We start from the raw sequence: 20,058 nt of genomic DNA on the forward strand, positions 1-20,058 counted from the left end.
TTAGAAGTTTAATTGACAGTGGAGCTTCAGTATCTTTATTGCATAATAAGATTTACAATTCAATTAAGGGATTACCAAAATTAGAAAAAAAGAAAGTCAATTTACAAGGAGTTAACGGGGCTTCTTTAAATGTTTTAGGAAGTATAAATTTAGACTTTAACATGAAAGGAAACAAAATGAATCATACTTTTTATGTAGTATCTGACATGAACAGAAATGCAATTTTGGGTCGTGACTGGTTAGTCAAATTTGGTGTTAGAGTTTATTTTGATTTGGGATGTTTAAGGATAAATAAAACTTATGTACCATTAGTAGAAGATATTCATATAGCTTCAATTGTTAGACTTGCTCAAACCTCTGTCTTCAAACCTCAGACTAGTAATATTTGTTATGTAAAAGGTAATAAAAATTATACATTCTCAAGTTCTAAATCTTTTGAAATTTCACCAATTACCAAGGGGCATTTGAGTTATCAACCAGGTTTAATGGTTGCTAATTCAGTTGCAAACATTAATGAAAAGCGTCAAATGCCAGTACTTATAGTTAATACTACGAATAGAACTTATAAGTTTAGAAGGGGCATAGCAATAGGAAGGGCTTCACCAGTTTTAGAAGAAAATGTTGTCTCACTTGAATCTTCTCAAGAGCACTCTGAAATTGAGAATGTTTTTGAAACTGATCTTAATGTTCCTGGTGTTCATAGGGGTAGGGTGTTGCAACTGTTGAATAACAATAGAGATGTTTTTGCTTTTAAGGATACTGAATTAGGTCAAACTGACACTGTGAAAATGAGAATCGATACAAACCTTATCGAACTCCATTACACAAAAGAGAAATAGTCAATAAAGCAATAACTGACATGTTAGAAGCAAACATTATAAGAAGATCTAATAGTAATTATTCCTCACCAGTTGTATTAGTTGATAAAAAAGATAAAACTACACGCTTTTGCATAGATTTCAGGTCCCTGAACTCTTCTACGTTAGCAATCCGATATCCACTTCCGGTTATCGATGATATATTGACACTTTTAGGGGCTGCAAAGTTTTATTCATTAATTGACCTTAGGGCAGGATTCTGGCAGATTAAGATGGCGGAAGAAGATAAATCAAAAACAGCATTTGTTTGTCATAAGGGACTTTTCGAATTTAATGTTATGCCATTTGGATTGCAAAATAGTCCTGCTGTATTTAGTCAACTAATGGAAATAGTTTTACAAGATCTAAATTTTGCTATCTCCTATATAGACGATATTTTGATATTTTCTGAAACTTTGGAAGAACATTTCAATCATATTCAACAAGTATTTGACAGATTAAGACAACATAATTTGAAATTGAAATTAAAGAAATGTCAATTTTTGCAGGAAGAAACTAATTATTTAGGTTTTAAAATCAATATCGACGGTGTAAAACCGGACGATGCCAAAGTTGAAGCAATAAAAACATTACCAAACCCTGTTACTGTTAAGGAGGTAAGAAGTTTTATAGGGGCGTGTTCATACTATAGACGCTTTATCCCGAATTTTTCAAAGATTTCTATACCTTTAGTTGCTTTAACTAAAAAATATGCCAAAAAATCTAATGGGATGAGGAATGTCAAAGAGCTTTTGATTTTTTGAAATATAGTTTAACTGTGACTCCTTTATTAGCATACCCAGACTTGAAGAAACCTTATGTTTTATATACTGACGCGTCTAATGATACCATAGGTGCATGTCTTACGCAACCTTGCGAGGAAGAAGAAACTCATTTATCATGTTTAAGAAAAGAAAAACCCATTTACTTCTTATCTCATAAACTGTCAGATACACAGTCTAGGTGGTCTACTATTGAAAAAGAAGCATTTAGCATTCATTATGCATTACAAAAATTAGATCATTATCTTCATGGAGCTGAATTTATTATCAGAACTGACCACAAGCCTTTAAAGTACTTATTGCTTTCGCCACAATGTAACAAAAAATTACAACTTTGGGCTTTAGGTATTGCAAGTTACAATTGCAAGATTGAATGGCTAGCGGGAACTGATAATACTATTGCTGACTATCTTTCAAGAAGGCCTCCGGGTCAAGAAGGCAATCAAAATCAAAGTGAAACAATTGAAGTAGATATAAGTGACAAGGCTTTTCAAATCAATACTTTGAATTCAAATGAGTTCAATCCAAAAGATTTTGCAAGTTGTGACTATAAAGAAGATGACCAACTTAGCGTCAAGGAATGTACGATTCCTGGTTATGACATGAAAATTGAACAATCTTTAGACATAGAACTTTCGGAAATTATTAATCAAATAAACACAGGTAAGGCTTCAAGAAGTGTTGATAATAAACATATTATTATCAATGATATACTTTATTACATTTCTCACCCTGATGATGATTTAAAGTTAAGGCTTTATGTTCCATTACAATTACGAAATGAGGTAATCAAAAGTTATCATGATAATCTAAGTCATTTAGGAATCGACAAATGTCATGATTCAATTAGGCAAAAATATTTTTGGCCAAAGTTATATAAGGAACTTAATTCCTATATTAATTCCTGTGTTATCTGTCAATCTCAAAGTGCAGGTAAAACAAAACCTTTATTACAAATATCTGATATACCACCATTTCCATTTGCTAAGATAGGGGTAGATTTATCTGGACCTTATCCTACATCATTGTCAGGAAATAAGTATATTGTCAGCTTTGTTTGTCATTACAGTGGGTGGCCTTTGGCTTTTCCTGTTCCAAATAAAACTTCGGAAAATGTGGTTCATTTATTAATTGAAGAAATAATCCCAAACTTTTCTGTGCCGTTAGTTATAGTGTCAGACAATGGCGGTGAATTCACCTCTAAAATATTTGAAGAAACTTTAAAAGAATTAAATATAAGTCACATAACAACTTCTTTTTATCATCCACAGGGAAACGCGAAAGTAGAAAGATTTCACAGGACGCTTCATGACGTCATGGCAAAGAAATTGCAAAGTGACGCGTCTACTTGGGACGTGTGCCTAAATCAAACAATAGCAGCTATTAGGTTTCAGAAAAATGAATCAACAAAATTTTCTCCATTTTTTCTTTTGTACAATAGAGACCCTGTTCTTCCAATTGATAACCTATTGAAACCTAGAAGAAAATATGTAGGTGAAGATCCGCACAAGATTTTGTTAGAACAACAGCACAAATCGTTCATTTTAGTTCACAGAAATTTGAAAAAGTCTAAAGAAAAACAAAAACAAAACGCAGATAAAAATAGACAAGAAATTAATTTAGAAATTGGGGATCCAGTTTATTTCAAAAATCATTTAAGAAAAAGTAAATTAGACACTAAGTGGAAACCTTATTACCGAATAATTGAAAAAACTTCTCCGGTAACCTTTGTCCTTAAAAACCAATTAGATGGGTCTGTCGCTAAGAAAGTCCATTTAGAACACCTTAAAAAAGCTAAGATTGATGAATGGGTTATTCCAACCAATCTAGAAGGTAGGCAATTAAGGAAAACAAATTATGTTGTACCTCCCGAAGATAGTGACGAAAGTGATAGTGAACTTCCAGTCGCTAATCCTCGAGAAAGACTCATAAATCGTTACCGACAAGAACGAGAAACATCTTCCGACGAGGATGATATTCCGCTCGCTGAACTTAAACAAAAAATAGCAAATAGAAACCGACGTGAAAACGAAGAAGACAAATCTTCCGTCACTTCCGGTTCAAGCGAAATGTCGGATAATAATAGTTCTGATGGGTATAATTCAGACCGCAGTCAAAAAATGTCTGTTGATGAAGTTAGAATACCAAAGAAAACTAAACGAACTGTTAAAAAGTCTGAAAAGAAAGACGAATTAATTTTAAGTTTTCTCTCAAACATTTCTAGTTATCTTAATAAAATGCACGACTAACATGTCGTAAAAGTAGGCTTCGTGATGATTGTTTTTAAATGAATATATGTGTATATAAAATAATTTTGTTTTGATTAATCATTCTAATTCTCGCTTCAGATTGATCGCTGAAAAATTGATTGTTTAGAAATCCTATAAATATCAGTAATCTCTGAATCACAGCTTTGTTTATGAAAAAGGAAGGAAAGTGTTGGTTAGATGTCAAACTTTATTTAAATAATTTTTCAGTCCTAACTAGAGAAAAGTTTATCTTATTAGTTTATTGTTTTTGTATTTGAGTTTATTTTTATTTTTTTGTTCTTATTTAAAATAGATAACATATCGATAATTTAATTTTTTCAAATTAAAGCAGTTAGAACTTGAGGACGACTTTGAACTATCAAATTTAGTAAATGTATTAATTCATTTTGTTGCTATATTTATAGGTATTTTGTTATTAAAATATTCTTAAGTTTAATAATAGGTGTTTAGCCAAGAGAATTTAGTAATAGAGAGGTTCAAATAGTCACACGATACCTTGGTGGCGATCAAATGGTGTCAACTAATGTTGAGGGCGATGGTACTGCCTCCAGAGATGTTAAAATAGCTTCTGCACCATTACAAGAACCAGCCACTAAGAACCATTATCCAGTATTGGATATTGGCTTTGATTATTGGACACAACGCAGACGATTAGATGTACATAAAACTATACGATCACATAACTTATATTGGTAGAGGGAATTGTTCTACAGCATCACAGGTAGATTTGCCTGTAATGTTTCAGCCGGTGATAACTGAGCAACCTAGTCAGGGACTCTGAATTAACAGAGTAGGTAAGCTAGGTCAGTTAGGAGTAAATCAACGACAGATGGTGGATCATATGCTGGTTGCATTTTCGCTGATGGATGGTGGATCACATGCAGGTTGGATTTTCGCCGATGGATGGTGGATCACATGCAGGTTGGATTTTCGCCGATGGATGGTGGATCACATGCAAGTTGGATCTTCGACGATGAATGGTGGATCACATGCAGGTTGGATTTTCGCCGATGGATGGTGGATCACATGCAGGTTGGATTTTCGCCGATGGATGGTGGATCACATGCAGGTTGGATTTTCGCCGATGGATGGTGGATCACATGCAGGTCGGAGTAATTGCAGTACTTCTAAATGATGGGAATTGGCGTTGCAGATAAACAAAGGGATTGGGATTTTCGCCGATGGATGGTGGATCACATGCAGGTCGGAGTAATTGCAGTACTTCTAAATGATGGGAATTGGCGTTGCAGATAAACAAAGGGATTGTTGGAGTTGACAACGACGATCAGAGGAGCAGTTCACTGGAGTCGGGGTTATGACGGTCCGCAGTTAATGGTTGCGCCTTTTTCTGGAAATAAGAAGTTCCGATATTTGATGTTACGAACTTAGTTATTCACACAAGAATTGTATGAACTATACATTGCTGAACATTTAGATGTTGTTGAACTTTTGAAATGATTTTGTTTATGAATACTTTTTGTTGTTTTTAAGGAATTTGCGAGCATTCATATTGTCACCGATTTTAACTAAAATATAAAATTATATTTCTTAAGAAAGGGAGGAATGTGACAATATGATGGCTTAAAATATATATATAAATATATATTATATATATTTACATTTATATTTAGGATTATATATTCTCAAAAATGTTTATTAAATTGAATAGAATTCAGGGGAATATCTATTAAGAAAAACATGACCTTGTAAAAGGTTGTTCAATTGACCTCTATAGGTTATATATATATATATATACATGTTTACATTCAGACCAGATGGTGACATGTAGCAATTAGTTAAAACACGAGAAATACGTGCATTCTTTGACCATCAATCTCCAGGTTGGTCAAAACATGTCAAAACATGTCAAATAGAGACAACTTAATAGATATTCATCCCTGTATCTTTTGATTTAAGACTATAATGGTCAAATTAATAGAAACCTTGACACCGTTATATTTTGTATATATACTTGTGTATTTGATTGTATGAATAAGACCGGCTCAGGCAAGCTAATAAACGATAACAAATTCCATCTTGTTATAGATGTTATCCTAACCCAAGTAACTGATAGGTATTGTCGTATGGCATTTGAAATATAAAAATGTATATTAATTACTTACAATATTGATGATCGTAAGGATATTTGTTTACCATAACTATATATAAATAATTACATTAGATATATGTTTCATTATAGTGGAATATTGCTTGCGAATATGAAAAACAATGGCTGAAATTTCATGGATCTCCACAACGTAAAAAACTCATGAAAGATAGATACTGCTACGAAAGGAAAACTTTCGATAAACTTAACCGGAAATTTAAAAGAAAATTCAACATTCAGAAAGAAAGAGATTTACAAGATCAGCTGAATACGAATTGTAAGCGTGATTTCTGGAGAAGTATAGGAAAACTGGGTATCGCAAACGAAAGAACGGAAAATATACCATGGGAAATCGTGAACCCGGATGGTACGGTAAATACAGACAGGGATGACGTTCTCAATACTTGGAAGTCCGATTTTGAAACATTGTACTCAAGAGATGATGACAATGACGATCTCGATAATTTAGTCAATGAGGGAAACATAACTGATTTACCTGATCTTAATAATAACATAACTCGTGATGAAATAGTTAAAGCCGTTGAACATACGAAATTACGCAAAGCAGCTGGATATGATGAAATTCCATCAGAGGTGCTAAAGAATGAAAGTGCGATCGACTTACTGCATGTTATATGCAACGGTTGTTTTGAACTGGGTAAAGTGCCTGAACAGTGGACATCTGGAGTTGTAAATCCCATATTAAAACCGGGAACAAACGATAAACGCCTCCCAACAAACTACAGGGGAATCACGATTACATCCGTACCGAGCAGAATCTACTGTAGTGTCTTGAATTTCCGTTTATGTAAGCAGTTAGAGGACAACGATATCCTGTGTGAGGAACAAAATGGCTTTCGTCCAAAACGCAGTTGTGAAGAGCATATATATAGCCTTACTTCAGTTATAACAAACAGAAAAATATCAAAACAGTCTACATTCGTCAGTTTTATAGATATGAGGAAGGCGTTTAATTCTGTATCTAGAAGCCTTTTATGGTATAAACTACGACGTGCAGGTATTCAAGGAAAATTCCTATCCGCCATACAGTCACTTTACGAGAATGTCAAATGTACAGTCCGCGTGAATGATAGATACACTCCATGGTTTGATATTGACTGTGGTGTGAAACAAGGGTGTTTGTTATCACCGGCAATGTTTGCGATCTATATTAATGACTTGGCCGAACGCATTAACAATCTACAGTGCGGCATTCGTATAGGAGATGATCTTTTAAGTATCCTTCTTTACGCCGATGATTTAGCGCTTATTGCACCCGATGAAGATAGTCTGCAAAAAATGTTGGATGTTGTCTCCGATTGGTGTAGTCAGTGGAAGCTTGATGTTAATCCGTCCAAGAGTAACGTAGTGCATTTCCGAAATCCATCTATCGATCGTAGTAACTTTAACTTTACTTGTTCCAGACAAAAAATTGCCTATGCTACATCATATAAATATTTAGGCATGTGGTTAGATGAACATTTAACGTTCGACAAAGCCGTACGTGAACTATCAAAATCAGCGAGCAGAGCACTCGGTGCGTTATATGGCAAATTTATAAGCGCAGGTGGAATGACACACTCTGTATACTCCAAGTTGTACTCTACTATGGTTGAACCAGTGTTATTTTATTGTTCGGGAATATGGGTCACAAAAGTGAATTCAGTAATAAACTCTATTCAGAACAAAGCAGCTAAATTTTTCATGTCTGTTGGAAGGTACACTGCAAATACTGCGATTCGAGGAGATATGGGTTGGACTTCGTGTTTTACGAAACAAAGAACTGCATGTATACGATTATTAAGTCGGATATTGCGATCTGATGATACGCGTTTAACTCATAAGATTACCGAGTGGACTAAAAATCGACGTAAAGGATGGTACGTTAAAGTGAAACGTTTTGCGGAAACCGTTGATGCCACTGCTATTCTTAATGATACATTAATCTCGACAAAAACTGTTATGCGAACAATAAAGGAACGCTTTGATGTGGTTGATAACGATGAATTCAAACACGCGTTATTTGACGATTCGAACAATGTAAACGGAAATAAATTAAGGACATACCGTTTATACAAAACAAACGTTAAAACTGAGCGATACCTTAAGCTACAACTCCCCAAAAATGTGCGTCGAACTGTTACCCTGTTCCGTAGCGGGTCTCTGCCGTTGGCGATCGAGACAGGACGATATGTCCGACCGCGAACACCAGTAGATGAAAGACTATGCCGACTATGTAATAGCAACGATGTTGAAAGTGAAAAACATTTTTTGTTGTTTTGCCCATTATATGACGATATTAGATTTGAATTGTTTGCTAAAGCTAGAACTTTAATTGATAGCTTCGATACTTTGGATATGGACAGTAAATTTATCGAAATAATGTCTTGTGAAGATATACAAACTTCTTTGTCATATGCAATTTTTAAATCTTTTCAGAGACGAAAACTATTTAGCACATGAGAATTTATCAAGCAAAAATATTTAATGTTTTTCTATTTATATTTATAAACAGTGATTTTAACTCAAATTATTTAGTCATTTTGGAAAAACTTTTACTTTTTTGTAAGTTTATCTGTGATAATTAATATTTTTCTATTGTTATTTCTTATTTTTAAAGCTCAGTTTGAAGATAAGTTTATCTTTTTAAATCTTTTTTAAATTTTTAGAATTTGAATTTTTGAACATTTAGACTACAATGACTTGTTTAATGAAACCTTTTAACTTTTTGATTTTAGAAATGTTTGTGCATAAGTGTCTCATAAGTCTACATAAGGCTGGATATTTGATCTTTTTATTTTGTGTTGTTTATGAAATTGTGTATATATATATGTTTGATCAAATATGTGACACTATAATAAAATAAATCATTATTATTATTTATTATTATAATACTTTAATCTGATTGGCTAATTGCACATCACATGTTATTCCTTCAGCAATTGCATCACTCAATAAAACTTATCATCTATGATAACACGTGGTCCCACAATAAAGTGCACAGGTGAATTAAACAAAAAATAATATAAAATTCGTGTTTTCATGATCATAGCTAAAAAATGTAATTATAAGTATTGAATGCTTCTTTTTGTAACTTCATAGGGTTGTAAAAGCGTTGACCGTGCGTACATTTTTAAAATGAAGCGCTTCCGCGCTTCATACAAAATGTACTTCGGTCAACGCTTTTACACCCCAATGAATTTACAAAAAGAAGCATTCAATTCTTAAATACAACTGAATCAAAACTTCGTAGTAGGTAACGGAGAATGATGAAGGAAAATAAAATCACCTTAAATTTCCATTAGTTTTTGGAGAAAAAAATATTACCGGTGTAAACAAGGGCATAAAAAAAGTCTGTTTTACGTTGAGACTTTTACGTTAGGTCTACTATCTATGTATGGACATTTTGTAGTGTATATAATATACAATATACGCAAAAGTTATAAAAAATGTACTTTGAATAATTTGTCATTGATCGTGTTCATTTTTTTAATTTGCAAGTCTAAAGTTTTAATTTTGTACAAAGTATATTCGTTAACAATCTTTTTTCGTATTCAAAAGGAATTTTGTATTTCTAATGGTCAACAATAATAACACACTCCATACAATATATTTTAATATTATTTCTATACTTTAGTTTCAACTGTCCTAGCTGTGCTAATAAACAAGAATGTGTCCCCAGTACACGAATGCCCAACTCGCACTATCATTTTCTATGTTCAGTGGACCGTGAAATTGGGATAAACCCTCTAATTTGGCATTAAAATTAAAAAGATCATATCATAGGGAACATGTATACTAAGTTTGAAGTCGATTGGACTTCAACTTCATCAAAAACTACCTTGACCAAAAACTTTAACCTGAAGCGGGACAGACGGACGAACGAACGAACAGACGGACGAACGAACGAACGAACGGCGAGACGGACGAACGGACGCACAGACCAGAAAACATAATGCCCCTCTACTATCGTAGGTGGGGCATAAAAAGAGATTTTGTAGATAGATATAGGAAGATGTGGTATAAGTGCCAATGAGACAACTAACAATTTATAAAAGTAAACCATTATAGATCAAAGTAGGTCCTTCAACACGTAGCCTTGGCTCACACCGAACAGCAAACTATAGAAAGGGGCCATAAATTCCTAGTGTAAAACCATTCAAACGGGAAAACCAACGGTCTAATCTTTATAAAAACGAGAAACGAAAAACATTTATATATGAACCACATAAACAGACGACAACCATGCACTGAACACCAGATTCCTGACTCAAGTTATGACAGGTGCAAACAATTGCAGAGGGATTAAACGTTTTAATGGTACCAAGCTTTCTCTCTTTTCTGAAACAATAATATAACATCACAACATAGAAAGACACACTATAAAATATAAATTAGAAGGTTAAACTCAATAAAAAAACGTAGTAACACAAATTAACACACCATGAATCTCTATTTTTTATTCAAGACTGAAAGCGTTAGCAGCCTCCAAATTCTAAAACACACAAAATGGATTCCTCGTCATTGACAGAAGACAGACCTTCCACCCAGAGGTATCCGTCATTATCAAGGACAAGAAGACCTGGTCGAGTAAGTCCAAACTGTGTGACATCAATAACGTCAATAACACGTCCATTCAGATCAAGGATGTGCAAAGTATTCCCGCCTCTGTCTGCTATTATAAGGTAACCTAGTCGAGTTTCGATCAATTCGTTGGGAATGAATTCCTTGGCCTTTGGCCCAGACGCAGGATATTCCCAAACAATTTCTTTCCATTTATTAACCATTTTTATTTTGCTGTCATCTTCTAATGGTTGATAGGTGTAATAAATAAAACCATTTGATGCAGCTTTTAATAAAGAATTGCATCTAACTCCTATAAGACCACGCGAAATGTCAAAAATATATTCGTCTTTGACTTTTCCGTTCAATCCAAGGACAACAAACTTTGATGCCGGCTTCCTAATTCTGGAAGACCTTTTACTTGGGTCAATCTTTAATGAAGCAACAATTTCATCACGTTGTGTAATGTTAAATGTAATAGGCATGTACGGCGAAAAGTCGCATACTTTCTTATCAATACCCATTCTAGTTACTTTACGGATTTGATTATCAAATACTCCGTATAATTCGTGTTTTGAACTAAGACTCAAGTCAATACAATGTACATTTGAAAACTCATTCAACTTTTTCATTCCATTTTTTAGGTCCACTTCTATCAGTTTCTGTGTGTCTGCTATCCACACTGTCTCGTCTTTTGTTATTGCCATGCATTCGGGATCAAAAGGTAAAAAAAATGTCTGTCTGACCTTGAAATGTATATTGTTCTTGCTGTCTTGTTTGGCAACGTACCTTAATTTCTTATTGTCACCTTTCTTCCGATCTTCGCTGTCATCGTTCTTCGGTAGCTTTCGTCGACTTTCGTTTGATTCAAAGTCACAAAATTTACAACATACTGATTTAGTTCGTTTTCTTTTCATTTCCAAAGAGGAGTTTCATAAAATACACTTCCGACTACTTCTAATCGATCACAATATCTAAATATAGAGATCATAATATCTATAAATATAATTATCTTTTAAATACACTGAGGTATATGCACAAACTTGTATAATATTGATTAACATTAAATCTATATTTAGGTATATATATACTTGTGCAAGCGTCTTACCTAATGTTCGGTTTGACTTTTTTATTGTATAATTTTCAAGATTGTTATACTTGAATCTAAGTAGACTGATTAATGATTCATTCAACATCACAATCATACATACCGATGAAGGATATCTGTTATCCGAAATATTTATAAATAATTACATTTATAGTTCCTTTTTTTTTTGTTATTGGTGTTGTGTACACTTTTTAGGCGTTTATATAATTTATTTATTGTGCCCATGTATCGTTACTTGTAACGATCCAGCGTCCTCAGCGTCCTCGTGGGAAAAATCGTTGACTATTATTCAGACGTTTTATATATATACTTTATACATATTCTGACGCCTGGTATTTCTTAATCATAAGAAATCCGATGGACAAGGTATAATTTGCAGTTGTCACTACAGAAAGGCAGACATATACATATATAGACAATAATAGTGCATTGACTTGACATATCAACGATATAAGGATGAGGCTTAGAAACGGGGAAATGCGAGTCTCAGCCGAGCTTTTTTCCCCCGTTTCGGGCAGAACATATGTTAGATATGAACGTTTTGTGATACACAATATACTGTTTACAGTATGAAATGTTATAAAAACATCCTTTCAAACTTGAAATAGGACTATTATTCATATCATTTGTTATTATGATTTATCACTTTTTATTGCATTTTGATACATACAAACATTTTTTAATGATTTTGGGAGGTGTATGTTGGTTTTATAATAAAAAATTTCACCAAAAGGAAATGTAACATTTTTTAAGTCAATGGTGTTACCAAAGGACAAATTGGTAAGATAAGAGTTATCTTTCGCAAGATTTGGACATTTACAACAGTTTCTCCCTTAGCAATGTTACCTGTAAGCATGTTATGCAAAAGAAAATAAACAATTATGTTTAAGATTTAATGAAAAAATCGTAAAAGTAAGTAAAGGTTATATCGTAATTGGAAATAGTGTCCATGGTGTACCCTTTATAAAAATCATTTTTTGAAAACATTTCCTTAACTTTGAATAATGAAACATATTGATTATAGAAACATGCACCAGTAAAACATATAGAATACGGGAATGGAACCCTTATTTCGTAACTGAATCTTAAAATACACCTTAAATCATTGGTGTTACTGTCAATGGTGAGACCATTTTGATAAAATAACACCATTGACCAGTTTAGTAACACCACTGAATATATCATGACAATCAGCATTGTTCTGTGTTTCTTTCATGTTAAACAAGCTAAACATCATATTATTAATGAAAAACAATACTTATTTAACAATGTTTTAACAATATACACAGTTTTCACAAACTGATGTATGCTGGTAACACCAATGACACTATTTAGTAACACTATTGACATTTTTAGTAATGGATGTTATGTTATATAATTTGAGATTTATTAGCCTAAGAATTATTTTTTCATCTTTTTCTTTTGCTCGGTGATCATGGCTTTGTGTTCAGTACTTGATAAAAGTAAAATTTGAAATGTGATGTCATTGGTGATACTTTTGTGTCATTGGAGTTATTGAAGGGTCAGTGGTGTTACTATATAAAAATGCGACATTTTTTTTTATCTTTATTCATAAATGAAAGTGTTTTTATGTCGTGTACGAAGGATTAGGTATATTATTATCATTTAATCTTATACAATTCACATATATTCAGTTTAAGTGTATTTTTTAGTATTTACAACGGCCACTATTAGGACAGCCAACTTTTTTACGACAATGTATTCTGAAATTTATGTTTAAATAGAATGCACAGCTATATGAATAATGTCAATAAGTCGTAATTTAAACATAAACAACAAATTGGAACAGTTGTTTGATGTTAAACAATAATATTTAGTACCTAAATGATTGTATGCTTTGAATTGGTAACACCATTGACACGATTCTTTCAAAGGATGACCTAAAATTGAAGAAACTCTTCATTTTTCCCATTGCATATTTCTGAATATCGTTGCTACCATACTATAGAATAGCGGGACACATTTAAAAGTTTTAAACAATGACATTATTTTTCAAAATATTACCTCGTCGAAATTTGCACTTTTTTGATAATGACCCAAATACGCTTAATCAAGTTTTGACCAAGCGATGCTTATGGCTTTTTTGAAGAGAGGTAACGGGTTTAATTTTTATTTCGCTAATTGTATTATGAGTATAGCAAGATTTAGTATCTATAAAAGAAGAAATATCCTCAAGCAAAACTCAATTTATTAGACTATTTTAAAACATTATTATAAAAATACATCTCTCACTATTTTTATGTTTTAAATCAGAGAAAAGAACATGTCTTATTAGAAAAATATTTTATATTGGACAATCTCGTTATCAAAGTAACAGATATATATAACCATGCAGAAATATTATATTAATTAATTATAAACATACTTATATCTGAACTTACGTTGAACTTCTATTTGTTTGTAACTGACTATATGTTACAGTAACTGTCTGTTTGTGATACCAGGCACTGTCTGGTGAATGTTTCATTGTACATATTTGAATAAAATTTTATCAAGAGAAAAAAGGTCTCTGCGCAATGCTAGGCGGTGTTGTCGTAGAAGTTAGAAATAAAAAGTACAGGTTCCAGCCCCACTTGGGTAGGACTTGAAGTTACGCATAAACTCTAACATCGTTAGGTTGATTTTCTAGACACTTTACATATATATAAATATATTAGTCAAATGCGTTTTGTTAAAATATACCTTTTCACTGTTTTGGTCTTTTAAAAAATGTAACTGTTTGTGCTGTATTTAGACCCTTCTACAACGAAATTTATTTTACATGCACACGTATGAAAATAGCGGTTTTTATCCAACGAAATCATAGGTTTATACGCAGTTTTCAATTAAGACTTGTTTATATTTTTTCGTTTGGGCTTGTATCATATTTTCCCTCCGGTTTTTATGATCCGTTCATCCTATTTTGACTCTTTAAATTCAACCGTCTATCCTAAATTGAGGTAAATTACATGGGCTCTACAATAATAGAGCTTTCGCTGGCCGTGTGTTACCTTTCCACGTCAGTTTTAATCTAGCGGCGTACTGCAGTACATCATATATAAGGCATGAAAATGTATATATATATATCTAACACTTAAACTACTGTTTGTCCTAGTTTGATGAAACATTCCAATATTTTTTTGTAATATAAGTTAACTTAATTGATCTTTACCCCGTTTAACCTTCCATAATAGGCAATATTTGGCGCAAACCCGCGGTTTCACCGACATGTTCATACAAGATATATAAACAAGAACAAAAAAGTATTACATTCAGCAATTATCGATAACCGATGTTCAAAGTACATTCATTGTTCACAGGCACTCGTCTCAGAATATGTTTTTTCCTGTATACCTTTATATAACACAAGGTTCTTAACTCACGAATCTGAGACGAGTGCCTGTGTCATTGTTGTCCTAATTATATTCTAGACAAAACGCATGATATAGATATACGTAGGTTACACGCAGATTGTTTCATTATATTGTAGACAAAACACATAATATACGCTGATTGTTTCTATATACTTTTACTGAAAAAGCAAACGTGACTGTTCTAGTTTTCTTTATTATACTATATTGGCGAGTGATTTGCTCTTTAATGTCAAAAGATCATTCTATTTGTAATAATTATACTTCGAATATATTATTTGGTTTGCAAATTGGTAATGACATTTTCGACAACTGTACTTTCAAGTCTCGGAATAAAAGTCCAATGTATTTATATTAATTATAAATACTAACACTCTACATAATGCCATTAAGTGGATCCTATAAAAAGGAGAAGTTCTTCTAAAGCAGCCTTAAACAATTACACGGATGCTCTCTAATTAGTAATTATTCAAACAATGTTCTAGATGAGATGGTTTTAACGCTGAAGTGCAGTGCAACGTTCGACGTTCTAAAAGTGCTTTCGTATACGTGCTCATTGAACCCATCTTGAGGAAATAAATATGACAAAAAGCTTTATTTAAATTATATGTGTCTAATAACTTCACTTTATTTCCACTGGGCGCTCTTAACACGAATAAAATGAGATGTAAGGTATAGGTCAAACATGTCAAAGAGAGGGCTAAACAACGACCAAGACAACTAAAAAGTATCAAGTGGTCAGCAGATATTCTTTAACAATAGATAAGTGTCTAAAACTAAATTGAGTGTGTTGATGTTTTAACGCCTAACAGCCACTTTTGGGCTATTTTGTGGCTGCCGGTTTTCATTGGTGGAGGAAGCCAGAGTGCCCGGAGAAAATCACCGACCTTCGATAGGGAAAATGACAACCCTAGTCAATTAAGATTAGAGTCGAGTGCACCCACACGAGCAGGATTCGAACTGAGAATCTCAGCAGTGTTAACATTGACAAATGGGGTCAATGTCATGTGAATCCTGTCAGACAGACATAAACACCTTACAGTCAATATATTTGACATATAGCTTATAGTATCGGATAAACTAACAAAACCAATTAAACTTCAAATAATTATTAATTGGGCTGCTTTCTTCCAGCGTATTTAAATTAAATCATGTATTTCCAAGACAAGGTGTTTTGGAAACCTCTGTATCTTTAATTATGCAAATGATTTTTGATAATTGAACTTATTGCACTTCAGCAAAGTCTGTTCTAACTTATTTTCTTAGGAAGAATTTTAACAAATACCATTTATTAACAGCAATGTCACTGTGAGTGATATTGATCAAGTCTCAGTCATTAATCATGCCATCCATCATGGCATGACTTGGTTGATTTCAAATAATCTTTGTAAAAGCAGTGCATTTAGAACGGTTTTAAAGGACAAGAATTCTTGAAAACTAATTTCAATATGGTGATCATATTGTTTGTGCAACACTTGACAGTGGGAGGATCCAATTATTCACAAACGGCGACAAAGCAGGATCAATTTGGAACAAATTAGCATTTGGAGTGACAAGGCTGAAGCTCAGTCTTTTGATTTGAATACTATTGTTTGAGCTTTGTTAAGCAATTGTATACTGTTGATTATAAGTTTGTGCTGATTCTAAATGAATATAATAATAAGAATGTGTAGTGTGAACGCCAAACGCTGCATCAGAGACCAAGATATAGAAATTTACAACTAAAGGTTATCATTAGGCCTTCATCAATGAGCAAAACCGATACTGCATATTCCGCTACTGGTATACCAGGGCCTCCTATGACAAATGTTAAACATTTCAAATGAAAAAACTAACGGCCTAACTTAATAACAAAGCAATGAACAAAATATAAAATACAGCTACAAACAAGAACCACTTTGTTACAAGCTCCCGACTTGGGTCAGGCACATACAGAAGGTTAATTTCAATATAGATGAAAAATTTACTGACTTACTTATTGATGTATTGTAAGGAATTTGACATCATTCTTGTAAGTCCCCTACTGACGAAGTCCAAGGTGACTTTAGGTTTGCACTTCGTCTGTCTGTCTATCCATCTGTCAGTTTTCAAGACTTTTTTTCTTCATGCTTGAAGATATTGATTTGATATTTGGTGTATTGTTTTATCATGACGAGTTACAGGTAAATTATTGTTGAATTGATTTCACCGACTGTTCTTACATTTGACATGGATGAAGAAATCATAAGTCACTCATAAATCTACTACATCATAGACATTTTGACTTGGGATACTGTAAATTGTTGGGTGCATTTGTTATTGTTACTTTTGAAGAATAGACAACAATGCAAGATTATTTATTGTGATTTCAGGTAAATCTGCATACAGCTAGTATATGTATCAGGTATCAAAATGTCAATTCTTAGTATTGCAATAATCATAAAGATGCATTTATTAAAACCTTGCAATAGCTGCTGTATATACAGCAGTTGTCTCATTGGCAGTCATAACACATCTCCTTGTTGTACATGTATATAGATATTTGTTAAAATTTACTTTAATTGAATGATTACAGTGCTTTTTTTATATTTTACATATACATTGTAAGTCAAATTATTTGTTACATTTTTTATTGAAGATATATTGTAATGAAGCTGCTAAGATTATTCTCTTGAAACATGTTGTTTGAAAGGTTCAATACTTCAAAAATTGTTTTCACAGAACTGCAAATGCAGTGTTGACTGGAGATTATAAGAAAAATAATTGTGATACCAAGGCTTACAACTACATGAATCATTGTATGTCTAAACTTCCTATACTATAAATTGGTAAGATAAATTCGTTTCACAGTGGCTAGTGACCTAACGCAATAAAAATAATATATAGTTGATATCTAGAGATATTGGAGTAATTTGATTCTAGAACGCAAGACATAGAGATGCTAATCTAGGGGTTGCAGCATAACTAATTTGTATAAAGTGAGTCAAAAGATTAGTCCAAAACAAACTGACAATGCCATGGCGAAAAACAAAACAAAAACTATGAAAATACAAACAACAGTACACAAAACCGCATAGAAAATTAACCATTACAAACTTTACATTTCAGAAGGTATCTTCTTTATAATGTTAAGAAAATCTTCATCTGTCTATTGTCATTGGTCTTATTTTCATTGTTTAGCAAGTGCTTTATAGAACTGCATATGTTATTTTATGAGTAATAGAATAATTATTTTCTTGCATCATTTACTGGTCTGTCAGACCTGGGACTATTCAACTAATATATAGATTATGTCTCAGGTCAGATAGGGCTCATCCTTGTTTTGTGGATAAGTTATCAGTGTCATCATGGTCGTGAATAATATTGATTAGGTTTGTTTCTCGGATGATATATAAAGCAGTAACTGTAGGTCAACTCTACCGACTGTATGAGCGGTTTTAGTTACAAGTCAGTTAAGGTGTTCGTGTTTGTTTGACAAAGTTCTTCTGGCATCGACCTCTTTTTTGTTTTCATTGGTTAGTGCGCTTGGACATGTCACATAGCCTGAATGATAGTATTATATAATAGTCCCATGTTAGTGTTGATCATTTCTATTAGTTGTAAGGTTTACAATTTCGTTGGGTAGGCATAGGGTTCATCCGACCTTTAATTTGTTTACATAGATCATTGATAATTATGTTAAGTGTATATGGGACTTGTTGTAATGCGTCGGGCATATATACATGAATTGCAAAAATATAATCAATCACAACCAGTTAAGTAGGCGATATATTGTCAGTCAGCGTCTGCAAAGTTTTTGAAATTTTAATAACTTTCTTAAACTACACTGGATTTCTACAAAACTTGGACAGAAGCTTGTTTATGATCATAAGATAGTATCCAGAAGTAAGTTTTGTAAAAATAAAATTCCATTTTTGCCGTATTTTACTTATAAATGGACTTAGTTTTTCTGCAGGAAATCATTACTTTCAGTCTGTGGTTAAAGTTTTTAAAATTTTAATAACTTTCTTAAACTATCCTGGGTTTGTACCAAACTTGGACAGAAGCTTGTTTATGATCATAAGATAATATCCAGAACTAAACTTTATTAAAAAAAAAAAATCCATTTTTTCGGTATTTTACTTTTAAATGGACTTAGATTTTCTGCCAGGAAACAACATATTCACTCTGTGGTTAAAGTTTTTAAAACTTTAATAGCTTTCTTATACTATTTTTAATTTGTACCAAACCTGTACAGAAGCTTTTTTATGATCAAAAGCTAGTATCTAGAAGGAAATTTTGTTCAAATTTTGTACCTGTGTATTTTTCTTATAAATGGACTTAGTTTTTCTTCTAGTTAACATTACATACAGTCTGCAGTTAAAATTTGAATAACATTTTTTAGATTCATAAGCTATCCTGGATTTTTTTTAAACTTTGGATAGAAGCTTCTTACAATCAAAAGGAATCTTTTTATTGATTTTTTTCCTTCTTTTTTTTTTGTTCAGCCTGCGATTTACAGCAAAAGTAGGCGAGACACTGGGTTCTGCGGAACCCTTACGAATTTAATATAATTGTACTGTATTAAATATAGTAAAAGGTTAATGCTAATCTGTTTAATAGCTTAGTATTCGAACTGTTCATATACGAAAAGTCATAAGTATTACTACATAATCTTATCTTATCTTTTACTTGAACTGACTAAATCTTTTAATGTCCTGTAATAAAATAAAAGACTCGCAATTCGAAAATAAACCAACAACTCCCAAACTAAAGAAGAAAAGGACAAATAATAGTTTACAAAACACAACATAAAAAAACAAAAGACTAAGCTACACGAACCCCACAAAAAACTGAGGGTGATCTCAGGCGCTCCGGTAGGGTAAACATAGCCCGCTCCACATGTGGCACCCGACGAAGTTCTTATGTTAGTACAAAACCCGGTAATGAGTCGAATTGGGTAGGTCAAATTCGAGGAATAGGGGACGAGATAATAGTTAGATCATTTGGAACATATCCGCTATCGTCTTTGAAGTGGATAT

At 32.7% G+C, this 20,058-nt stretch overlaps 1 protein-coding gene across 1 annotated transcript; it reads right to left on the reverse strand.

Moving 5' to 3' along the window:
- Positions 1-10,494: 10,494 nt before the first annotated feature.
- LOC139524975 (uncharacterized) lies at positions 10,495-11,496 on the reverse strand. The gene has a single exon (XM_071320148.1). The coding sequence runs from the start codon at positions 11,494-11,496 to the stop codon at positions 10,495-10,497; it is 1,002 nt and encodes a 333-aa protein (XP_071176249.1).
- Between the last annotated feature and the right edge of the window lie 8,562 nt (positions 11,497-20,058).

The sequence above is a fragment of the Mytilus edulis genome, chromosome 5, assembly GCF_963676685.1.
Source record: "Mytilus edulis chromosome 5, xbMytEdul2.2, whole genome shotgun sequence".
Lineage (NCBI taxonomy): Eukaryota > Metazoa > Mollusca > Bivalvia > Mytilida > Mytilidae > Mytilus > Mytilus edulis.

Excerpts from the sequence above, each read along its gene's own strand:
- LOC139524975 (XM_071320148.1), bottom strand. The coding sequence starts at position 11,496 with ATGAAAAGAAAACGAACTAAATCAGTATGTTGTAAATTTTGTGACTTT.